Genomic DNA, 26,721 nt, shown 5'->3' on the forward strand with positions numbered 1-26,721 from the left:
CTATTCTGTGTCTGGTTGATTAGTGGGTGAATGTGTACCCACCCAAAAGAAAACTCTAAAATAAATCCTTTTAAGATATTTATTTTTTTTAAATATTTCAGATGATATCATGACATTAGGATGCTTTCAACTTTGTCGGTTCACCTAGTACACCTCCAGGCAACGTTTAGGATACTGTACTGACAGGACGGATGCTAAGACTAGGATGAAAAAACCCGTGAGAGGCAGGACTCTGGGCATAGGAGGAAGGCATCCCAGGCTGCGCCTCTGTTGCCTGGCAAGCCACGTACCTTGGCCCCGCCGGTCAGCGTGCGTGAGAATCAGCCTCTGCCTCTGCCCCCATGTGACCCCTGCCTCCAAGGCCCCACGAAGACCCAGTGCCTCCAGGAGGCTTGTCTGTCTTGGTACTCAGAGCTTCTCCGTGAACCAAAAGGAAAGTTTTGGAACCTGATACAAGGATGAGACACAAGCAGTGAACACAACAAAGGTTAACTTTGCTTTAGAGATTAGAGGAAACACTGCAAGATCACCACACCATAGGCTATGGAAACCCCAAGCGGGTTGAAATGACTCTGATGGCTGCTGTTTATCTCCCTGTTGCCTGATAATCCCCAGGTGCAATGAGAGCAGCTTAAAGTGGTATTTGCTGGAAGCTCTGAACTAGGATACTCTCAAAGAAGAAATAAGTAGTGCTAGTAAAGGTGGTTAATTCCAGGTGGTATTATACATACATAACTCATTTCATCTTCCTACAAACCCTATGAGGTATATATTATTTTCATCCCCATTTTATAGATGCAGAAATAGAAGCATAGAAGTAAATTGCTAAGATTACACAACTTGGAGCTGGGAGTTGAACTCAGGTCGTCTGTCTCCAGGGACCATGCTCTTAATCTCAGGAGTCATCAAACTTTCCTGCAAAGGGCCAGTTTTTATACATTCTCTCTTGTGTATTCATTGGGTTTTTTTTTTAAACAAACTTCAAAAATTTTAAAACCATTCTTAGCTCAGGGGCTATACAAAAACAGGCTGCAGGCCCGTTTTGGCATTTACTGCTCATGTTGAGCAAAGGTTTAAGAACACGGTGGGTCTACCATTCCACATTGCCCTTAGGCAAATCTTGTGTGCCTATAATACTATTAGATTTCTGTTGACAAATAATCCACAATTCTGACTTTCTCACTTCCTCTTTGATTTTTTCTGAATTTATGAGATTTGGCTGCATTCTCAAATTAGCCTTCCTCTTAACTGGTGATTCTGCAGTTGGACATTTGAAAAGGGACTGTCAGAATTGAGTAAGAGTTTTCCTTCCGGTCACTTTATCATTGGCTTTCTCTCTAGGTTGCATTTTTGCATGTGCGAGTGACTTTAGGCGTTATGGTACTGGACTAGAGGCTATTCTTTCTTTGATTGACTAAAGGCATAGGTAAGATGCATTTTCTTTAGGCCTGTCACTTTTCTGGGAACTGACATGTGGGAGGTCACATTAATTTAGTGAGTTCTGCTAGTATAAATTTACCAGGAACCTGACATGTATTCCTTTATCATTTTCATTAAAGCTTAAAATGGTTTATAAAAGGACATGGTTCTTGAAATGGATTAATATCACAATGGAACTCATGCTTTCTAGGTACCTGCTGTATGCTTGGGGATTCAAAATGTCATCACAGCATTCTAGCCTAGGCTTCTAGGGGGTTATTGGATTTGCTCAAGATAAAATCTTAGACCTGCAAATAAATCCCGATCAGTTTCTTTCTTTTTTTTTTATTTTGTTTTTAACATTCTCGTGGTAAATAACACATAATTCAGACTCATGTAATGTGTAAGGAAACCATTGTTTTGGTTATTTCAGTATGAAACTCAAGAGAAAACTTAGAGTGTTTTTAAATTATTTTGACAATAATTCAAGGTAAAAAATACACCAAAAATATTATATCGTGACCTAGTACAGATCTATACACATATATAAAACTGCAAAGTTTCAGAGACAATACTATTCTTACTACATTTGCGACATTTCTGGTATCTTCTATTCTAGTTCACTTAATTTTTTTTCTTTTTTTTTTTGAGACAGAGTCTTGCTCTGTCACCTGGGGCACAGTGCAGTGGCATCATCATCATAGTTCACTGCAATCTCCAACTTCTGGGCTCAAGTGATCCTCCTGCCTCAGCCTCCCAGGTAGTTGGGACTATAGGTACACACCACCATGCCCAGCTAATTTTTCTTTTTTCTTTTTCTTTTTTTTTTTTTTTTTGGTACAGATGGGGTCTCAAACTCCTGGCCTCAAGCAATCCTCCCACTTCGGCCTCCCAGAGTGCTAGGATTGCATCCACTTAATTTTTATTGCTTCTTCTGCTTTCAAAATTTATTTTATAACTCATTAATGGGTTTTGACTCACAGTTTGAAAAACATTGCCTTAGAGGACCCAAATGTTCATACTGCCCATATTTATAAGAAGCAGTTGTTTTGAGGTTCTTGTGGTATCCTTATAGCTTAGTTTGGTTTATTTGCTAAAAACCAACCATATGTAAGTCACTGTGCTAGGCTTTATGGGAAAGGAGTTATGCTTTCAACTACCTAAGTCGGGAATTTTCTGAGGTGGCAGGGAAACCAGGGTGAGCACAATGACATATCACCTCTGCCCTCACAGAGCTCATGCTTTAGTGGGTGACATAAACTCAGGCTTGAAGGAGTTTTGGAAGATGTCATTCACTGGAATGACTATGTGAAGTACGTAAGCAGATTTATTAGCAATTCCTGGGTAAAAGGTGCTTTCTTCTTACGTAGGAGGGTCAGTCCCGTTTTTATAGATGAGAAAAAATGGTGTCGTGGAGAGTTTGTCATTTATTTCAAATCACTTCATTATTTACAGGGTTATTTGTAATATGCATATTGCCTCACATGACTGAGTGCTTTTTATGCTAGAAATAAAGTGACTAGGGAGTCAGCAGAGGAAGTGATGATTAGGTCATATCATAGAAATGTTGAACCCTCAGAGAGCTCAGAAAGACCTTAAGAACTCCCCTTACCCCTCTCTTTTTCCTGTAGGAGAAGCCAATCTAATTATTCTTTTTAAAAAGAGACAAACTAGGTCTTTTAAAGAGACCAGTGATAACTTCTAGTGTTTCACAATCTTTTCTGAATGAACTCTTAAAATCTCTCATTTGGAATTTTACTCATCTAGATCCTTATTTCAAAAAAAAAAACCAGCCAACAAATAAAGTCAAACATTTTCTCAAGGTTACCAAGGCAAGAAGCCAAAGATTGTCACCTCCCAGGGAGAATCCTTTATTCTTCTCATCACCAAGCATTTCATGAGCATTGACCCAAGAGACTATGCCACCTAGAAACTCAACATCTACTGCGTCGTACTTCTTGGAATTGAAGTTTTAAAGTTGCAGCTATGGAAGAGCATCTCAGCTTCAAAGCACCATTCAGTGGACTCCTGTCCACACACACATCCTAATCTGTTAGATATTTGTACCTTGGAGATTAGCTCATGTTATAAACTTATGGGTGTAATAGTTTTCTATTTGGGAAAGTTGAAATTACTTAGATAAAAGAGAGTGGTTGTAGTGAAAAAATAAGCAGGAAAAAGATTTTTAAAGTGCTGATCCTGGGACCAGATTCTCTTGGCAGTCGTTCCACGATCAGAGATGTTTCTCCTGACCTTCATGCCTGTGCCAAACCCCCTGTGATATGTTCTTAGAGCTCCATGACCTCTTTCCTTCTTAACATTCAGCAGGAGCTTTAATTCCACTTATTTCTGTGACTATTTATTCCATGAGAGTCTCTGTCTTTATAGAGCCCTCACTAGACTAGACTGGGCTCCATAATGGTGGAGATTCTATTTTCACTTTATTATGACTGTATCCAGCACTAGCGCTGTGATTGATACATAGTGAGTGTTAAGTACATCGTCACTGGGTGAATAAATTGGCATCTTAAGGTAGTCCGACGTGTTGTTTCAAACAAGGTGCTTCAGTTTAGCTCGATCTTCGTTTATTGTTTATTAGCTACTAAAGAGCAACCAATAATCACTTATGATGTTCTTCTTTTTGTTGTTTTGCAGTCAACTTTGACCACTTTGAAATTTTGCGAGCCATTGGGAAAGGCAGTTTTGGGAAGGTGAGAACCGAAAGTGATTAACCACCAGCAGGGTAACGTAGCACAGGGGACAGCCGGCCCAAGAATGTTCAGAGTGTTGAGTTGCTGGGACCACAAGGAGCGATAATTCCATGACGATGTTTTTATAATGGGTTTTTAGAACATTGTCACCACAGTTTGAGGAAAGTATGTGACAGGCAGCTACAAAATGTACACACAGTGTTCTCAGAATGATCTCAATGAGGTCAAGTCTGTTTACTCTCACTAGAGTTTAAGACTTTTCTCTCTCTACCTTAATGGAGATTAACATTTCAGAATCATTTTTAAAGTGAACCAGCTCTACCTCCGGTAATCATTATCCTGTCAAGGGAGGAGTTAATTCTTTTCATGTGAGAAAGAAGCCACTGAATTCTATTTCCTTTTTCCCATTTGTACCATGTTTTCATCTTCAAAAACCTACTGTGAAAAAAATATATATTCAGTCTGGCTTTTTTTTTTTTTTTTTTTTTTTACAAGAACCTGCTAGATTCAAACCCTGATTATTAGTTTCTCAATAGAGGCATACTTTGAGAGAGTAACATTTCATATTTAATAGTAAATTTGCATTTTAAAATCATCTACTGTCTATTTTATTAGAAATTATATTGGCCTTTAAAGAATTTCAAAAACACAGACATCATATTTAGTGTTTTCCTAGTCCTTAGAGTCCTTTTTGGTTATATCACCTATGATCGTAAACAAACATTCTTTGCACGATATTTTTCCGCTTAACAGTTTAGTCGTGTCCATTTCAGTCACTCAGCGGGATTAAGGATATTATTTGTTAATGGAAGATTCCTGACACAGAAGCAGCTATTTTCTCCAAAATGCTGTCTAAAAATCTCAAAAAGCAAAAACAGGCAAACTTGTTTGAGAAAGCAGAGAGTCAAGAATTGACCTGGTGCATAGGGAAGAAAATGAAATTTCTATTCTGAAATTAGAGTGAAGTGGGAACTTCAACATCAGAGAATTTGCATGTGATAAGCCACCAAGCCACAGCAAAGGACAAGTATTGTTCTGTATCTCATCACCACGATCCATCACCTCCCTAATCACTTTCTTACCCGGGTCTTCCCCATTAGGTCTGTATCGTCCAGAAGAATGATACTAAGAAGATGTATGCGATGAAGTACATGAATAAACAAAAATGTGTGGAGCGCAATGAAGTGAGAAACGTCTTCAAGGAACTCCAGATTATGCAGGGTCTGGAGCACCCTTTCCTGGTTAATCTGTGGTAAGTGGTTTGGCCCTCTGAGTGTGGACACTCCCATCTTTGTCCCCAAACACTGTTACATAAACACATCTTGATTTCTAGGTGTGCATTTGCAAAATATGCATTTGGATCTTCTTCCAGGGCTTTTGTTCTCCCCAGTTTCTTTGGCTTTATAATGAAAGAACATTTTTTTATTGTCACCAATAAATATTCTTTGGTTCAGTTGTCATAGTTCCCCTTGTCCTTGAGGTCAGTATTTTTTTTAAGCATTGTAATTAAGTGGGCTGAAAAGGAATGTGTTCAGGCATCTTATCACTCATTATATACTTTTTCCCCATAAACTGTAGGGGAGGGACTTTGGGTATAAAGTATGGCCTCGCTGGCTGACATGAGGTCGATCTTTAGAATTTGTACAAAGCACTTTCTCCTTAAAATAATTGGCAATAAATCTGGTTTCTTTGTAGCGTACTTCTTAAGCACCACGTACATACCTGGAAGTGAGAAAAGGGGAGGTGCCTCCTCTCTCACCAAATAGTTTATAACAGAGCTGGAGTTAATTTTCATCAGAGCTAACTTTCCCAGTCATTGAGACATTAAATGGCTGTGATCTGTTCACAAAGCCATTAACATAATCCAAAGCACAGAAAATGGCAGAGGAGTTTGCAGTATCTCATACCCTCTGCTCTTTTCTTGTGTGTTAAAGTCTTTATGTGTCACCTTCATTTTGCTTTACATTTTAATGCATCCATTATGTTACGAGCCAGTTCTTAAAGCTAATTCAAGATGGCTGTTATTTAAATATGCATACCAAGCAGTTCTGACTTATCAGCCGAGGCAAAAAAAAAAAAAAAAAAGGTCTTTATCCAGTGAATGCTAATGGAACCATAATTGAGATTTCGCTCTACAATTAGGGACATCCTTCTGGAGGAATCAGTGCATAAAACCTACCTCCATCCATCCTTAATTAATACAGTTCTCTTAATATACAGTTTACTCAAAGCCTCTATGTCGCAGTTGAAAAGAAGATGGCTCTGTGTGACTTGGAAATAGGTCTATTATGGTTTGTGCACTAATCAGACATTGTAGAATCTCATTTTTCCTGTGGCTCCGTGTATTTAATCAGTATTTCAGAGTGGCCTATTCAAAATGCTGCCATGTAAAAAGCTGAAATGGATGCAGCTCTCTCTTCCCCAACCTTTGCAATCATCAGATTGCCTTTTTCCTCCTCTCTTTCCACCCTGAGAATGACAAGGTGCTGTCACTTCACAGCCTCCCTTTGTTCAAAGTCACATTTTCCTTCATCGAAAGTTCAACCAACTAATTTTCTTTTTTTAAGACCAGGAATCCTTCATAAGGACATACTTAACATTTTGTGCTTTCAAATTTGTCTCTCTTCGCTGCATGGGCAAAGTTGATTTCATTCTATTCCTATTTTTTTTTTAACATGGGTGTTAGGAGGCTTTAAGTTGGCCAAAGTTTAGAGATTTTGCTATTTGCTAACTTGATGGCAGTCCAGACAAGATTGTATTCTCCGTGCACACTGACCTGGTGATAGTATGTCATGTGTCCTGTTCTTTCCTTCCCACTTCTCACACTGAACCTCGCAGTGGAGCACTGGGCACTATTAACATTGATCGAGGAGAGACCTCCCCACCCCCAGGGATTTTAGCACTACATTCAGAACTGGAAACTGGGGAGGGGGCATTCTTAAAAGTACAACAGAAAACTCTTCTGCCTTTCAAACCTCAAGATAAAAATCTTTACAAATCTTTATTATTCTTTCTAATAGATGCTTTCTGCCTTAAGTACAGCATAGTCAATGTAAGTGAATCTTTCCACAACTATTAAGCATCTTGCAATGTTTCTGAAGATGTTATTGTGAGTAGCTTACTTCAGCATTTTAAGTCACATAAGATAGGGTTTGCGTGTGTAACTTGGGTTGTCTTTATAAATGAAATAAGATCAAGTGCTATGCCCAGTACCTAGCACAGAGTAACATTTGTCTTATAAATATTAGTTCTTTCCTTCCTTGCTCCATGAAGGTGTAGCATTCTGAACTTGCCTGTCACTGGTGGTCCACTGTAATTGACTGGTACTTAGCCCCAAGACATCATAGGAAGATGGGAAGTTGTGTGTATGGGGTGGGGAGGTGCTCTTCAACTAATTCTCTATAAAAGCATATATTCTTTGTTTTATTTAGTTTTTCCACCCTTATTCTGAAAATCAAACAAACAAACAAACATCAAAGATTCCCCAATATATTGTATACAATTTAATCAAGATTTTATGTCCTGGGTTCAACTGTTAGATTTATCTTCACATCCCCAATGCCTCAGGAACTTAAGAAGCATTGTATGATTTATAAAATAATGGCAATACTTGTTTAAATCCTGCCCCGTTTGTGTACTCTATTTTACTGATATGCTATGTAGTCCTCTCAAGATTGCTTTCGATAATCTTCTCATCTGTGCTCAAAATGCCCCTAACCTCTGGGGATGTAGTTGAAAAATTCCAATTTCTCAGGCTAAGGGAAAACACAAATTGTTCCTCTTTTAAACAAGTTTTATGCTAACGTTAAGAAGTTTGCACGTGTGTGGGTGTAGGTGTATAGGTATAAATATATATATGATACTTGAAAACTTTTCTGCTCATTGCAGTCAATTTGGAAACCAGAAAGTTACCTAGAAAAATGAAAACTTTACAATAGTTCTACCACCTTGCAACAACCACTTCTAACGTGTGGGTGTGTGCTTTCCAGTAAAATGTCTGCATTTGGTTTTCTGTTTTGGATCGCTCATTAGCCCCATTCATTCCTTCCTTTATGTATATATTTACTGAGCATCAAAAACAAGTTATAATTAGCTTGTTAGAGAACATACAGGACACACAGTTATGTTTGAGTGTCAGATAAACAACCAATGATTTTTTAGTGTGTTCAAGTGTCATGTGAGATATGTTTTTACTGAAAATTATTCATTATTTATCAGAATTTCAAATTTAACTGTGCATCTTATATTTTTAGTTGTTAAATCTGGCAACCCTAAGTATAACAGAGACCCGTCCCGTGGGGGTGAGCAGGAGTGGGCAGAGCCCTGATCTGCCCAACCACTGAGCAGGAGAGACTGACATTAACCAAATGGCATGTGGCTATAGACACTTTGAGAAGTGTACAGACGGACTGAGTATGAAGGGGTGTGTGTGTGATGTGTGTGGGTACATACGTACCGGGGTTTCATGGAAAGAAGTTAACGAGTCCGGGGGCAGGGACGTTAAGGGGGGAAGAACATTGGGAATTAAAATTCAACCTTACCAGCCTCTGGGGACCTGGCCTCGCTCAGGAACCGTCTTCAGATGTAGGCCACATGTCAAGCGAAGGCTGCCAGACAGGGCTGCCATCCAGGAAAAGTAAATAAAATCTTCCTATGAGTCCCTCTCTGAGGGCTAACGAAGCCCTGGCAACCCACAGCCTGAAAACAAATAGGTCCCAGTCATTCCCGGCACAGCCGGTTCCCCAGGTGGCTTTTGTTAATTGAGATTAAGGCTGCAGCTGCACACAACTCCTCGGGGCTCTCTCTCTTTGCCAGTGTCCCTTGTCCCTGTGAACAGAAAGGGTCCACGTGTGGTTTCAGGAAATTAGGAGACAAGATCATCCATTTTAAGTGGAAAGGACCTTGCAGGGAGTGTGACAAGAGGTCCTTTCAGATGCTGAATACAGCTCCATAAATGGGAGCAACCTCCATCATCTGTGACCCAGAGTGCCCATGTTTCTTCACGGGATCACAGACCAGGAGAACTCAAGGTCGCCTTCAGAGGCACAGAGTCAATAATAATAACTTCCCTGTTAAGGGTGTCCTATTACTTGGGCTTTTACATGTATCACTTAATTTATTCATCCAAACAATCTCGGTTGATGGGGATAATTATTCCCATTCTACCTCTGAAGAAACTGAGGCTCAAAGAAGCTAAGAGATTTTCCTAGAGTCACACGGCCAGGCACTGGCAAAGCCAGGACTCAAACCCAAGAATCCTGACTTCAAAGCCCCTGCTCTTTCTGCTGCGCTATCATCCCCTATAGACATCTTGTGAGCTCCCTTACAAAATATATAAGGCATCAGGGATTATTTTGTTTATTGTTCTTTGCAATCCGCAAGAATTCAAACTCTATGAGGCAGGTATGTTTCTATGCTTTTGATCATTGCCTCATTCCCCAGCCGTGTGCAACAGTGCCTAGCACACAGTAAGTGCTCAATAAATATCTTTTGAATGAATGAGTGAATGACTAAAGTGTGTTCGTGTTGTGACCAGGCCTTGGCTCCTGGTGAATTGCTCTTTTCCCCATCACACCAGTGACTTTTTTTTGCACACTCACAAACATAATCTCATGTAATCATGTGCACTCCAATTTCTTTGCAGGCCCTGGGGTCAGACAAACCTGAGTTTGAATCTGTGCTCCACCACTAGGTCACCGTGAATTAGGCCAGTTCTCTTAGGTATTTTGCTTGGTTTCCTCATCCATAATTGGGCCTAACAGCAATCTTCATGTCAGAAGGTGCTGCTGTCAATGATAATAGATATATAAAACACCTCACGTAGTAGGTGCTTAATAAATGACGACTTAAACAAATGACTGAGCGAGGCCTCTCCCAGTGTAGGGGCCAAGGGAAAATTTCCCCTTCGTCCTTTGAAGGTTCTCTAAAAATCAACTGACAAAAGGCACATTATTGGGAGAAAAGGCATGCAAAATTTATTTACATGCACATGTGTGCATGGGAGTCATACAAAATATGGAAAGGCAAAGAAAGGGACAGATTGTTGATGCTTTTATACAGTCCTAAGGTTACAGAAAGAGCATGGCAAAACAGGTTATGGGCAGAGAGAAAGGAAGAAAGGCATGGGGCAAAGGCGGTCTTGTTATATAGATGAAACCCTGCAGGTAGCAGCTCTCAGGAAGAATGGATGGTTGCCTGTGGTTGAGTTCATCTTTCCTACATCCGGGGAAAGAACAGAGAAAAGTCTGGCTCTTTATTTCACTAATGTGGAATTTTCTCTATAGATGCAAATCTCCTCCACAAAAGGCAGCTGTTCAGGGCTATTCTCGTCAGCAAGCCTTCTGAAGAACCATCTCAAAGTATGTCAAAGAACCGTACTTGGGGGGAAATATTTTCAGTTTCCTTTACTAGAAATGGAATATTCCCTCTGCCCCCATAGCCAGAGAAGATTATTGAGTGGACAAGTATACCTGAACTTGAGCTGGCCTAGGCATTAGAAAGCTTTTTGTTTTGTTCTAAGTTATTTGAAATTTAAATAAAAATTTCTAAATAGAAAAGAATGTATATTTTGTCTAAAATATGCAAATACAAAGTTGTAATGTAGATAATAAAAACCTATATTTTGTCACTGAGATATATCTGTTATATTAGTTTCCTATTGCTGCTATAACAAATGACCACAAATTTAGTGTCTTAAGACAACACAAATTTAATATCTTACAAGTCTGGAGGTCAGAAGTCCAAATTCAGTCTGACTAGGCTGAAATCAAGGCTTTTACATTTAGATCTACAATTCAAGGTCAAGATTCATTTTTCCCTATATGGATATATTATTCACCCAATATCATTTATTGATGAGTTTATATTTTCTTTAATGGACCACATTACCACATTTGTTATTAATCAAGTTACCATGTATGTGCGGGTTTCTTGAGTTTGTTCCACTGATTTATTTGTATACCCTTGCATGTTTATTTCACTATTTCGGTTACCATAGCTCTATACTGGATTTTCAGTAATATAATTCTCTTTGGTTTATGTTGGCTGTAGTTGGCCCTTTACAATTTCATATAAATTTTATAATTAGCTTTTCAATTTGTTTTTTAAAGTGGCTGGTATGTGTATTGGGTTATATTGAATGTATACATTAATTTATGGAGAATTAACATCTTTTTAAAATATCAAATTTTCCAATTCATATGTATACATACACATATATATCTATTTTTCCTTATTTATTTAGGTATTCCCTAATTTCTCTCTTTGGTTTCAGTTTTTTGTGTAGAGGTCTAGCATGTCTGTTTTTAGATTTATTCCTAGGTGTTTGATGTTTTTGATAAGATTACAATGGTATTATTTTCACTTATTTGATTTCATTAAATTTTGAACTACTAGAAATTTAATTTTCTAGTAGTTTGTTGCTTGTATACTGAAGTACAGTTTACTGTTAATATTGACTTTGTGTTCAGTGACCTTGCTGTATTCTCTTACTAATTATATTAGTTATACCGTGGATTCTCTTAGATTTTCAATATTTATAATCATGTCATTTCCTAATAATGACAGTTTTATTTCTTCCTTTCTAATCTTATCTTTTATAAATATTCCCATGCCTATTGCACATGCATTGAGACCAATGTTGAATAAAAGTGGTGATAATGAACATCCTTGTCTCTCTCCCAAGTTCAAGTGGGGGGAAGGTTTTTAATATTTCAAGACTTCATACAATGTTTGCTGCAGGCTATTTGTAGGTCTTCTTTATCATGATAAGGAAGTTTCCTTTCAGTCCTAATTTGCTAGCAGTTTTTATCATGAATTGGTATTACATTTTGTCAAATACCTTTTCTTTTTTATTGAGATCGTTTCTATTATGTGGTGAAGTAAACTGATTTGCAAATCTCATAGCAATCTTGATTCTCAAAAGTAAATTGTTCATCTTCTATTATCCTCTTGGATATATCACTGGATACTAGAATATTTTTAGTACTTATTTTATATATGTTCATTTATTTTTTGTATATCATTATTCATATGAGTTTTATTTATAAATATATAACATACATTTTATATATTGTCATACATTTATATATATTTTAAGATGCACATAAACAAGTTTGAATGCCAAAGAGGATGAGCCAATTAGCAGGAAGGAATTGGTAATGTAGGACAGAGAGGGGAAGATTGACAAGTGAGGTCCTGTAGGTGGTGAGATGGGTGTGAGTCAGGGCGCAGGTGGATAGGCTTGGCCTTAGGTGGGAGCAAGGACCCGTCTTTCATGTACCAGTAGAGAAGGCAGAGCGTGTGAGAATATATGTGTGTGTGAGCTGCTGGGATTGTTAGTGGCAGATGAAAGAGTTCTCAAGCCATTGCCTCTATTTTCCCTATGATGCATGATGTCATCAACTGAGATTGAGGGGTGGCTAGAGTATAGGAAATTTTGAGGAGAGAAGCTGCAGAGAAAATGAAAGTGTGAAACTAATAGAGAATTAGGGGCTGGAGTGGGTAATCCTAGCACTTTGGGACGCCAGGCAGGAGAATTGCTTGAGGCCAGGAGCTAGAGACCAGCCTGAGAAAGAGTGAGACCCTGTCTCCACAAAAAAAAAAAAAAAAAGAGAGAGAGAGAGAGAGAAATTAGCCAAGTGTGGTGGTGTGTGCCTGTAGTCCCAGCTGCTAGGGAGGCTGAGGCAGGAGGATCACTTGAGCCCAGGAGTTTGAGGTTATAGCGAGCTATCATGATGCCGCTGTACTCTAGCTGGGGTGACAGAGTAAGATACTGTCTCAAAAAAAAAAAAAAAAAAAAAGAGAGAGAGAGAGAGCGCATTAGAAAAGGATTTTCTAAGTAACCATTTGAGACTTGTGGTTATAAATTTAAAGTGAATCCAATCTGCTTGGTTTTGTGTCTTTTTCCTTAGATTGCACTTAATAGATACAGGTTTGTCTTTGTTGCTGTTTTAAAGCATATAGGTGGGTTTAAACAGGATTGGAATTTAATTGGATGAGGCATCCTTAGTATGACCAGGTTTGATGAATTGAAAACTATAGTTGTAGGAAGGAGACTCAAGAATAGATTCTTGGGGAAACTTAAGGAAACCATACATATATGAAGTGACTCTTTTGAGACAGCTGACATTTTTGAGGGTTTACTGTTTTTGAGGTGCTGTGCTAATATATTTCATGCATAGTCTCATATACCTTCAAATACTAGTTCCTATAAAGTAGAAATTAGTATTTGTCCTCTTATAAAAATGAGTAAACTGATGATCAGTTTCCATTTCTTACCAAAGCCACAAGAACAGAAAACGATGACAAAGCTGGATTCTAATTCCCACCCCCAAATTCTCTAAGAACTTCATCGTTAACTTACACTTTATTTTAATGTGACTTATATATGTACCATTACTTCTATAAATCTAAAACCAAACATTTTAAAAGATTAAATAAAACTGCAAAATCAATTTTAAACATTTCAAAGGACCATTTAACATGATAAATGAAAATATTTCAGTGAAACAAAATCACCATTTGTACTTTAATATACTCTGGTCTGAGAAAAACTATTACACTGTGTTTCTGATTCCCTGGTTTCATTTCAACTGCTAGATATCCGAAATAGAGATGGAGGCTAGACCCCTGAGATAAGAACAGAGGCAGGAAGAACGAAACATTTCTAAAGTTGCAATTGGTGTAGTTGGCTGTAAGCAGGAGTCAGGTGAAGTGAGGTTGCATGTGTTATGAATGCAGAGACTGGGTTGAAAGCGTGAAGGCAAAGTAAGAATCTGCATATTGGGTGGTAATGCTGGGGTGTCCTCTCCTGCCCTGCAGTTCTGAGAGTGCTCTAGCGTGGTCAGTGAGGCAATAAATTGCCTTTCTTGCTGGAGAATACACAGTGCCAGGTGAACTTTCTGTCCCTCCACTCTAGAGAAAAGCCAGTCAAAACGTGTGGCTCAGCATGTCCCGCACCACTCTCAGCCCACTCAGGGCCTGCCCAGCCGCTCACTGAACCACGAGTGGCCGTTTCCAATCCCATCAATGACCCAAACTCACAGGCTGAGACTGGTCTTTCTGCAATCAGTCTGTGACTGCCACGGAGCACAAAAGGTATTAACTTCTGACATTGTTTTTCTTTCCTGGACCGCTGATTAACTTTATGGGTAAGACTCTGATTTAAGTGTTCCTGATTATGTCTGAGTATTTATCTTGGCTTTCCCTTTTTCGTGGAGAGCAAGATGTTGTTATTCCCCTTTGCCTGTTTACTGGCTGTATTCTCCGAGGTAACCATCTCAAGAGATTCTGCAGAAAATAATAATAGTCAAATTTTCCCCCAGAGCAGATTCATAAATAATATCTCCAGAGCCAGTACATGTGAGCCGATGGGTCACAAAATATTATTTAAAATTCTGTCCAGAGAAAGGTCAGGGCTTCAGAAAAAGCAACTTCATCAGAACATCAGGAAAACAATCTATAACCTGTTATGTGATTTTTAAAAATCACCTACCATCTTTTTTATTGTGTAAATTGTTCACTGTTGGTCATTTATTTGAGGCTTTAGTTTATGGCTTGAATCACACAAGTGTGTGTATCACTTTCTGTGAGGTTTTCATGACACCTACAGTCAAACTGAAGTCCTTCTGTTAGTCTCTATCACAGTATCCTATACTTTTCTTTCACAGCTCTTACCACATTTTATAACTACATATTTATTTGTGTAAATAGTTGTTTATCTTTTATAGATGGTTGCCTTCAGGAAGAGGGAAACCATGTCTTTTGGTTTACTCTTGTACCCTCAGCATCTTGCCCAAGGAGAAAAATACATAATAAATATCTTAAAATGGCCATTGAATAAACAAGTGCTCATTAGGTACCAACCTATATGCCAGGGATACAGAGATGAGCAAGGCACAAAATCCTCACACTGTTCAGTCAAGTGAGGAATGCATGCAAAAAGAAAATTAATAGTGATGATATAATATAATGCAATGCAGCCATCTGCACCTAGGTTTCTGAAATGTTCTATAATAGAGAAACATTTGGGTGTCATGGAATGGGACAGAGGGAAACACAGAGGGGTACCATCTAATTTACGTTTGGCAAGGAGAGGCCAGGAAAAGCTAAAATGAAGGGGAGATAGACTCAAACCAAGAGTCTTTATGTCTTCTGAGACTTACATAAAAGTCTCTTCTTGCTAAAAAGGAAGCTTTTTATCAATATTTATTATAACTACCATACTGTAGTTCCATCAGATCCATTCTATTTACTGCCTAAGAGATCTGTGTAAACTCTGAATTATCCATGTTTGTGAATTTTAAATATATGGTTGTTTAATCTGGATAAACACACAAATACACAAGAGTGGGTGAGATCATTTATACGTGTTTTGATGAGGGCATTTAATAGGGTACATTTTTTCCTTGGAGAACTTTGTAAGGCTCTGGGAAAGAGAAATAAGTATTTTATAAGTTTCCAAGCTTCTTGATTTACTGATGAGTTTTCCTAAAGATAAAAACCTCTGGAAATTTGACAGCATGCTCTAGAGAGAGAATGTGATACTGTGTATCATTAGTAGAGTGTAGCCTAATGACAAAAACAACAGCAAATATAGCTTAAGGTGTTTTATGTAATGGCATTGTTGGGGGTAATGTTGGTGTTGCTATTTTGAAAGTGGTGTGTGTGTATCATGGGACACAGCAAATGAGTATTGTACATTGCTGTCACTGAGATGCAGCATTTCCAGTGAAGGAGAAAGAAATTACTGGTATAAGATTAATGAGGTTAAGAATTTCTGTAATCTTAGAAATTGAGATATAAATTGAAAACATCATTATGAAACTTATGATATATTTATCTTAGATTATATTTGCATATGCATATATATGTTATGCTTATACCTATTTATTTATAGCTGTGGACAATTCTGTCACCCAGATTGTCTGGAACAGGAAATGTACAAGAAAGCCAGCAATGTTTTCATATCCTATAGTCATAAAGCTGTCAAAACCCACTAGGGTCATGTCAAAATAATACATGATCCAACATGACTATGTTCCCACTGGCCATGGAGTGGACATTCTGAACTGAACATCAATGATAATAATATCAAGCCCATGAATTCATTATGATATATTTTTTAATGTATTGATTGCTTTTGGAGGACTCTAAGAGACCAACGAGTCATTTTGAAAAGCAGTAAATAAAGGAAAGACTTGAGCATTTGTTTTTACCTTTCCTATATGAACTATACCTCAAAGTAGCTAAATAATTGACAAAAACAAGTTTCTCTGTATGAAAATGCTCCAACTAACACAGGAAGGAGAAGTGGTAGAATTCAAACATCATGCCTGAGGAATTTTTGGATCTAGGCAATGATAATAAATGACTGACAACACCACACAAAAAATAGACTTATTAATTATATACACCCTGATCAAAGTATATACCACAATCTGTGAAATAGTCTTGTCCAAAAAAAAAAAAAAAAAAAATCTAACCTGAACCTGAGCAAACCCCTGGGTCTAACAACTAATTTTCACAAAATACAATGAGGTGTGAAATGTGTAAGTAGAGAGGACTTGAATGCATTCAGCAAAATCCCAAGTCTGGGAATGCTACAGCAACAATGGTTTGTTTTATTCAACAAAAAATTACTAGAAATAAAAGAATTTTAGGGTAGGGAAGCCATAGAATAAAAAAAGACTGCCACATACACCAATGGCAATGGGTAGACCCAAACATTCTATAAAAGTTCTTTATTTAAAAAGGAACATTTATAAAACAATCAGGGAAATATGAACAAGACTATTTCATGAAAACTACTAGATAATTTATACAGATGAGAAACGGACTCATCTTGGTTTCTTTCCTGATGAAGAAAAATATATTAGATAGATCAGAGTAGAAGGAAATGTTTTTCTTATATATAATTGGCTTTTTAAATATAAAAATATAAATAAAAACCAAAATGACATTATCCCACCATTTATGTAATTGGTTATTTTATTTGCAGGAAAAATCTATGCATATACCCACATATGTGTGTAATATGTTTATTTTCCTTTTGTGGTTGTTTATATGCTTTTTAAATATATCCTTTTTATGTTCCCTAAGCTCTATATAATATACTGTATACTACAGTGTAAATATTATTCTTTTTTCCTCTTTGTCTTCATAAAATAATATCTTGGAAATCTTTTCATATCGGAATATAGATCTTCCTTTTGTAGCCATCGAAATACAAAGGAAAAAAATATAGATCTGCCTCATTAAAAAAATGCTGTATAAGCTGTAGCCTGAATTTACCATAGTTTATTTACATGCTGTCTATTGATGGACATATAAATTGCTTTTAATTTTATAAGGTATGATGAGTATCCTTATAAGTACACCCTGGCATACTTTTTTCCAAGTGTATCCATAGTGAAAATCCCTTGCAATGAAATTATAGGGTCCAAAGTCATGTGCTTTTTAAAGAGATATTTCCAAATTGTCTTCAAAGGAGATTTCACCAAACTACCCTCCTTCCAGAGCATGAGAGTGCCCATTTCTCCATATCCTCACCAACAGTGGCTCTCATCAGGCTTTCATGGAAATGTTCTCACTCCAATACATGAATGAGTAAAAGTCATGACACACTTGCTTAGACTGAAAATTGTTTCCCTCTAAACTTCGATAGAATTTGGGTCTCAACTTGGTTTCAGTGTTATCCAAGCCATTAACCTTTCTTTTACCTCATATTGTCACATTGTATATTTCTGTTAAAAACAAAACAAAACAAAAACAAAAACACAACTGGGTACTGTTTTTATAAACTGTTGAAATCTGACTGTTGCAAACCTTGGGTTTTCTGTATTGTTGGAGTGAATTAATTAGGTGAATAATATTGGATTTTTAAAATGAATTTCACCCTAGATACACCTTGAAAAATTCTTACAGAGCCATAAGAAGAGAAATGTGATGGGTCATGGCTCCAAAGAAAGGTTTTAAAATTTAAATTTGTCCTTACCTACTGGGGCAGTGCACCCTCCCCTCCTCCCTGCCTGTGCCTCAGGGACCTCTTCTCACACGGGCTAATGCTTCTCTTAAGCTGTGAAAAGCCTGCTGTGAGCACTCCCTGTTCAGAGTCTGAAAATCACAGATTAACCGTTCCGTCGTTTTAGTGCCTAGGACGTTTCCTTGCTTTGCTAGATGGGAACATCAGAGCTGACCCTTGCTCAGGTAGAGGCTGGATGAGGATTTGGCAAAACGGTTCTGCAATAGGAAGTAGGTTCTCCTGCTGCCGTGGTTTTCAAGCTTTTTGACTGCAACTCCTAACAGGAAATATATTTTTCATCATAACCCAGTTGATATACTCACAGAATCACATTAAATTCGCAAAAATAAAAGTTTTATTAACACTGTTTAGCCTTACATTTTCGTAGAGTTTATCCTCTTATTCGATCTATTTTCTTTCTCTTTAAAAAATGCTTGTCACAACCAACCCAAATGCTTTTACAACTCCTTAATGGATTTTGACTCACAGTTTGAAAAACACTGCATTGGAAAGTATTTTAGATTTCCAACTCTCAGCATCAGATTTGTTTCATGATGGCCTCCATGAGACAAATTCCAGCATATGAATGCCTCCTCTGACTTATTTAATAACCATGCTAATGTCTAAAAGTAGAACCTGGGAAATTTATCTCAGACCCACCCAAACTTGCATTTTAACCTTGCTTTTCTCCTTTGTTTCTTTAGTAAGTTATTGACTTACTATTTTTTTCTGTAACTATTTGTACAGTCTACATTTCAGGCAGTATCCAGGCATTGAGGCACCACAGTGAGTAAAAGCACAAGCGTGCCACGTGATGGCTTATTGGGAATCAAAGGAGTTAGTCCAAAGGCATACAGGAAAACAGTTCCAAATTATGACAAATTCTGTAATAAGAATATGGCACTGCATGTAACAGGGGACCAGATTTAATGTGGAGTGGTGGGAAGGTCTTCTGTGAGAAGTGACACTTGAGCTGAGATTCGAAAGGTGAAAAGGATATATAAGCAGGCACTAGACAGTATCGTGACAGCAAGGACAGGTCACGCCACATCACAAGCTCCTAGGGCTGGAGGGACATGAACTGTGGGCTGGATAATGGAAGGAAAAGATCTTCAAATTAAGGCTGAAAAAATAAACAGGACCAGGCCAAATGTGTTCCTGTCGACCATGGAAAGAAGTGAAGGGTTTTTTGAGGCTGGATAACATGATAAAACTCACATTTTAAAAAGATAACTGCATTGTGGAGAATGGATTGGAGAGGTCCAAGATTGTGCAGAGAGAGCTATGAATAGCCTACTGCAGTGGTCTGGGTCAGGCATGATGGAGTAGGGTGGAACAGGGTGCTGATCTTTGGCTGGTATCTTCTTTCCTACTGAGCACATTTAGCAATGAATTTCACATTCACTGGGACCAGACCTGTTAATTTTGGAACTGTCAACTAAGAAATAAATATATACATAAAAAAAAGTTACAGAAAGGCAACAGTGAGTCTATGTCATAAATCGTGGAGGTACAAGGAAGCTCTTACTTTTTTATTTAAAAAAAATTCCCAGATTATGATATGAGCTTGAACATTCTAGATATCATCCAATTGTATTATGTCCACGTATTTTCCTGGGTAAAATTCTGGAAAAATAAATATTTGTTCTACTTTCCCTCTGAGTTAAGAATCTGAGATGGAGGGCATCAGATCTGATGTGCTGAAAGAGAAAGGTGATTTTAGCAGCCGAACCTGCCACCATGATTAAATAAACTTATGTTTATATTGGCCAAGAGAAATATGTTGCTTCTTGCCTGGGCCTCTTCTTTCTTTGATTAGTAATCCTCTGCCCATTTGAACACTGCTGTTAACTTGCTACGACTGGCATCCTTTGAATAAAAAGAGCTTAAGCCAAGTCCCAGTAAAAATGTTCATTCAGGCTGAATTTAATAAAACTACATGTGCCCCTCTCCGCACCCCCTCCTCCCCCCCCCTCGCTTGGAGTTAAGTGCAATAATAGAAGAGTCACTAGTCTGTCACCGGGTTTCTGACCTGCATCTGGTAGCTTAACGTAGTCAACAGCAGGGAGTGAATTGAATCTGCCCTGTATGCTAAGCCAGTCTGAATAGGTTGTTTCCACTGGCATCTAGTTACCTGTGTGGCTAGCACTCTCTTCTCCCTACTTTTGGTACCTGCCCTCACACACCTCACCATCCTTGTCCCATCTGCCACCCAGCCCTAAAGGCCTTGCCCGCATCCCATGAGCAATGATTCTTTGTGCTGCGTTATCTGAGAACAGCAGGTCCCAGGCATGATTACCTGTTAACTAGCCCAATGTCGTTTACTAAAAGACCTGTAAAACACAATGAATATAATTTGTGTTGGTGTAGTTAGAAGAATTATGAACCAAATTGCCTAGATCCAGGGACCTTTCCTGGTGGCCATTAAACCTATGGCCAGTCCTTGCATCGGGATGAAGAATATCATTTTCCAAAAGACAATGCCAAGCATGCATTTCTCAAACTTTTACAAAGCACTTCCTGTGTTTCTGTCTAAATTCCAAGAACTTAATTTCTGACATCTTCTATGTGAATCAGTCTTCACTGGTAAACAAAATTTTATTATCAAACTATTGGGGACCGTTAGTCTTCATTAGAATGTTACCGCCTCAGATTAATGCTTCATTGAATTTCTTTTTTTCTCTTTTGTTTATAAGTCCCCTCCTTCTCCTTTAGCACAATGATAATTACAAAGAAGAAAATGTACTAAGTGCAGTTCTCCCACCATTGAAACTCTACATTTATTTTGTCAGCAAAGAATTTGTCACTAGGAGTTGGTGTATGTCCCTAGGCCCTGCTGGCAGGCACTTAATTCTTTGATTCAAATAAAACTTTAAAATGTGATCTTTGTGACATTATGTCTAAAGGAACATTTCAAAACAGCGTTGATACAGAGATCTTTATTATGACTAGAAATCATGTCTGTGCTTTGAGGGAAACAAAACAAATGACAGCAATAGGGATGCATTTTTGCAGGAGGCTCTTTGCACACGGGAGAGGCCAGTCCTGCTCTCTGCGTCTCCTTTGCTCTTTCAGTCCCTCAGCTCCCTCAAGTGTGAAGCCCGTGTCCGATCGTACGTCCTGCTTAAAACCTTTTAAGGCGTCTACAGACTCCTGTCATGGGATGTGGCCTCTGCCTTCCTCTCCAGACGCAAGCTTCCCCATCAGACCTGTTTGAGCAAATCCAAACTATTTCTCTTTCCCCACTCACCCTAGGTTCTTTCCCATGTCTGTGCTTGAATACGTGCTATTTTTCAAGTTTTACTTTTGCACCTTGGGAACCGTTTGGCTCTACCGTTTGTCAGGTGCTGAAGTTTGTGCATTTCTCATTTGTAAGTGGGAGCGTGAGAGAGGCAGTGTGAGGAAGAACCGGGGTGGCACTTGCAGAGTGCACCTGAGCCTGCCCCATCGGCGTCACTCAATAGAAACATCAGATGTTAGCTTTATTTTTTAGTTAGTATTATTATCACTGTCCTTCAAAATTTTGCTCAGGTTTTACCTTTGCTGAGAAGCTCTCCCTTACCTCCTCATTTCAAAGACTGAATGAATTACTTCCTGGAACTGTGCTCTTCTTTATTGTCCTTTTTGTATCTTTTTCTAATCATCAATGTGGAACATGATTTGTTATAATGTTGCTGGGCAATGAAGTTGTTAGTATGGACAAATGGGCACAAGAATGGTTCAAGGAGTGCCTGTAACTCAGTTTATGGGCCTCCGGCAACAGTGTGGTTTGGACATGATCATTAACAGCAAGTGGATAAATGGTTCTCTTTATTTCCTGGGGTTTATAGCTATGTAAGCAAACAGTTAATGAGTGCTTACTGTAGGTCAAGCGTGACAATAAATATTATACTTATTCTATTTATTCTTCGGTATGATTAGATTTGTTAGATATCCTTATCATTCCCATTTTACACGTGAGGAAACCGAGGACCTAAGGTCATGGAGCTAGTGATGGACCACATACTCCCAAAGCCTGAGCTCTTAGCTCAAGAAGACTCTGCTCTGACTTGGAGACTCTCATTTGCCTCTGGGACTCTTTAGTGTGTAAATGTGTTTGATAAGTTTTCTCTTCTAATGCTATTCCAGGTATTCCTTCCAAGATGAGGAAGACATGTTCATGGTGGTGGACCTGCTGCTGGGTGGGGACCTGCGTTACCACCTGCAGCAGAACGTCCGCTTCCTGGAAGACACGGTGAAGCTCTTCATCTGTGAGCTGGCCATGGCCCTGGACTACCTGCAGAGCCAGCGCATCATTCACAGGTGAGTCAGGTCCCAGGGGACAGCCTTGAACGGAACGCACAAGGAGAGAATCCACAGCCTGGCTCATTCAACAAATCCTTGTTGAACATGACATTTTATCTTCATTTAATTCTTGTAACAGTCCCCTTAGGTAGGTTGATTGTCCTCATTTTGCAGATTTAAAAGAGAAAAAAAGCAACTGAGTACATAGAGCTTAATTTGCCCAAGGTCACAGTTAGTAAATGACAAGACCAGAATCAATGAATATTGAAAGAAGAGAAAAATGTGGCATATGGGAACTTAATAACTATTCAATGAACTGATGGAAATAGAAATGGAGGAAGCACATAAAGGGAAAGAAATAGAATGGGAAGAAAGAAAATTCCTTGGGGAGAAAATTTCGGTCTTTCTAACATCTGTTGTCATTCAGTTTATATTAAGTGAATCCCTAAAGTATGTGCTGCAAACGGAGGTAACAAAAGCAATGTACTTCCTGCTTGCAGAGCATTTGTAATAAGTAAAGACATACAGGTAACACAAGAAGCCATAAATCTACATAGATAATAGAGAGAAAAGGGTAATACTTTACATTCATGAAGAAATTAGTAATTTTAATGATGATTTCATATATAGTATCTTATTTGATCTCTAAAATAACCTGTGACAAATGATCACAGCAGATATAGTTAGACCAGTATTAAATATGAGAAAATCATGATTTATAGACATTAAATTATCACCCAGTTTTGTTTATAAGAATTGTGAACCTAATCACCATCAAAGCAGCTACTACTTACTGATTGATGGCTTGCTATGTGCCAGGCATTGCTAGATACTTTATATACATTATCTTACTAAATCCTCAAAACTCAACAAAGACTCCTCATTTTATTATAGTGTCCCCATTACACAGATGAAGAAACTGTGGCTCAACAATTTGCCAAGAAGAAACTGCTAACAAATGGCATATTGCCAGGGTTTAAACCTAGATCTCTCTGACCCCAAAGTCACAGTTCTGTCTACTATACCAACTTGCATTAATTACACATATGAAATATATGCATTCATTAATTATAGATCAGTAAATGAAAAATCAACACATGTGATTCTTTTGCTGTCATCTCTAATCCTTAAAGAATTCACTGAGTTTTTAAGTATAATTATGTCTCATTTGGCAAAAAGTTGGCTAGATACAATTTCTGACTACCACCAGTTGACATTTATCTGTAATATATCTTGCTTAGCACAGAGCCTGTGGATAAAGGTGTAACATCGCAATTTATAGATTCTCTGTGCCGACACCAACCCTTTTTTTTTTTTTTTTTGGCCTGCACACTTAGTTATTATTTAATGTTCCATCTTTGGAAGGGACTGTTTGTATTGGAAATGTGCTCTTCAGGCTACAGAAAAATGGAAAGCAGACCAGTTAATCATGTAGGATCTCGGAAGTGAATTTGCACACCTGGTGTTTTGTCAATAACTGGAAATCCTGTTCTCAGGCACTCTTTATCCCATACTGGCTCTCTGGTCCCTCATGTTCCTTTCTGGGGAGGAACTCTTCGTATATGTGGTCTATGGAATCCTTCTCAAAACCCTCATGCTCATTTATCCTCCCCGAAATTGCCAACCGTAGCCTGTCTCGGTTGCTGACGTCACAGCTATCGGAAAGGAGAAAGTTTCCATGAGAAACCAGCGTGGCCTAAGAATGCCTTTCAACCCTTTCTCCTTCCCCTGTTTGAAATTCGGTTCTGTGCCTTCTTCCTGTGAGTTTCATTTTCTCTGTCGTCAAAAGATGCTCTAAGCATTTTCGCCAGGTCCTTAGGACTGTATAACAAGAGGAATTGAGGAGGAAAAAAAGTGCAACAAAAAACTTGATACAACTTTTTCTCAAGGAACTTACAGATACTGTTTTTCTGTCCTTCTCACCCTTTATTTCTTCCCTACTCTTTAGTGCTCATTTTGGCACTCAAACCAGAAACCAAGGACTTTCTGCTTCCTGTCCTTTAACCGTACACAATTAGTGCCTGTCCTCAGCAGGGCGTCTTCATATTGAAATATCTCCTTCCCATGGAAAAGGAATGGAAGGCAAACAGTGACGTTTTGAACACTGTGTTAAATCGAGGTGGCATCCTTCTGGGCTCAGAATGATTCAGGTGTAATTCAGTGGCCTGTATGCCCCACCCCACCTGCCATGTGTTATATTTTACAGGCTGTCGTAGCCTCTGGTACCTCTCCTGAGGCGCTGTGACGTTTTGGTGTGTGATCACTTAATTTATTTCTGTCTTCATTACAAAATTGTAAACTCCATGAGTTCGGGGCATGTGCTGACTATATAACCAGTGTGTGGCAAAATATGAAGCAGTGGACACTGGCTGGGACATGGGAATGACCAGTTGACTAGAAGCCCAGGCTTACAAATAAAAAAAACAAAACTAAAATATAGGACATTAAAACTACAGGTTTCAGACCTACCGTGGTCTTTACATCGGAGTAATCATATAAATTACCATCCAAACCAGGATACTCCTGAGAGCTAAAGAGAGCACTCTTAATTATGCTGGGAATACCGTCAAAAGCCATAAATATTCTGGGTAATTCAGGATGTATATCAACATCATTAAGGCTTTTCAGGACAATAGTGACAAAATAGATGTTTGAATTCTGACAGAGCTCTGACAACCAGAATTTTCTACCCTCAGAGTACCAGATATCAATTTGACATGATATATCTATTTGAAATGGTATCAAATGGCTTAAAAAAATATACATGGTAAAATAAGCAGTGTCCCTTGGTCTAAGGAATTTAAATGATATTCCTGGTGGCACTCAGGCTGGCACTCACGGGTCACAGTTAAAAGCATGAAGAGCGATGCAGAGGAAGAGATGGAGGCTTCTGAACACTGTAACTCCGTGTTTCAAGTCTGTTTTTAAAAAGAATCAGCAAAACTCACGCTGCATTTGATTGACTCTAAGATAACGAAACAAAACATCCTCCAGTTAGAAGATTGGATTGTAAGACACATGCTGAGTTCCAAGATATTAAAAGCATGCATGAAAAAAGAATCGATGAAATACACAGTACATTCCTCAGACAAGGAGAGACCATCTGCATAAGATTGCAGATATAAAATATATGACTTCATAATTTCATATTAAAAACTACATTTTGCCCCTGGACATGGTAGAAGATTCAAAATTATCCATAAACTGTTAGCAAATCTGTGGGAGCAGGAACAGCAGTCGGCTGCTATATGCTACAGGCTTCCTGGGTACCAGGCACTCTGCTAAGCACTTGTGAATTGTTTCACTCAATCTTCCCATGACTCCGGGAGGTTGATGGTGTTATTGTCCCCATTTTACAGTCGATAAAACTCTGGTTCAGAAATATTAAGTAACTTGCCCAGGGTTGCATGGCCTCAGTAGATGAGGCGTCTCGTTAGGAGATGCAGAGCTCTTAACCATGCTCGCCCTGCCAGTTCTCGGCACGGCTGCTGCCCTGAGCAGGGCATGGGACAGGTCCGGACAGCCACCTGCCTCAGCACCCGCGGTCTGGCTGCACAGGCAGAGACAGCACATGTGAAACCAACAGACAAGAGAACAGCCTAAAACTAGAAGCTAAATCATTTGAGAAAGACTGAAGTACTTCAGAGAAGGTTTGGGAGAGCAAAACAAAGTTTCCTGAGAGCTCAGGGGATTTAAAGGAGATTTTAGGCCAGGTGCTGTGGCTCACGCCTGTAATCCTAGTTCTCTGGGAGGCCGAGGCAGGAGGATTGCTTGAGCTCAGGAGTTCAAGACCAGCCAGAGCAAGAGCGAGACCCCATTTCTACTAAAAATAGAAAAATTAGCTGGGCATGGTGGCACACACCTGTAGTCCCAGCTACTCGGGAGGCTGAGGCAGGAGAATCACTTGAGCCCAGGAGTTTGAGGGTGCAGTGAGCCATAATGACCCTGTCTCAAAACAAAAAGTGGGGAGGCGTTTAATAGCCAAGGCAGAATGGAGGTTCTCGTCCATGCAAGGTAGGCTAAATGGATGAAAATCTTTATCTGTCTCCCTGTGGTAACATAAAAAGGGCTCTGTTTTTAATTTTTCTCATGTCAGCTTTTTCACCAGCAATGTCTAGCTTAGTTATTTTTTTAAACACCATAGGACCTATTTCTGCCATAAATTCCAAGTGAAACATAAATGAAGTTTTGTTTTATTTTGTTTGTGGATTTTTTAAATTTACAGAAGTGAATTTTTTTGTAGCTTCCTAAATATGTATAATATTCAGCAAACTCCCCTCAATT

The 26,721-nt window shown here is 38.6% G+C and overlaps 1 protein-coding gene across 1 annotated transcript in view; it reads left to right on the forward strand.

Annotated features, from left to right (window-relative positions):
• The first annotated feature begins 5,248 nt into the window (after positions 1-5,248).
• The window catches only part of STK32A (serine/threonine kinase 32A), a 58,743-nt gene continuing 37,270 nt past the window's right edge, over positions 5,249-26,721 (forward strand). The window contains exons 1-2 of the mRNA XM_069484169.1: positions 5,249-5,382; positions 22,282-22,455. Of these exons, the coding sequence (XP_069340270.1) occupies positions 5,264-5,382; positions 22,282-22,455 (293 nt within the window). The 5' untranslated portion in view covers positions 5,249-5,263. The remainder of the gene's footprint in view (positions 5,383-22,281; positions 22,456-26,721) is intronic.

The sequence above is a fragment of the Eulemur rufifrons genome, chromosome 10 (genome assembly GCF_041146395.1).
Source record: "Eulemur rufifrons isolate Redbay chromosome 10, OSU_ERuf_1, whole genome shotgun sequence".
NCBI classification, from domain to species: domain Eukaryota; kingdom Metazoa; phylum Chordata; class Mammalia; order Primates; family Lemuridae; genus Eulemur; species Eulemur rufifrons.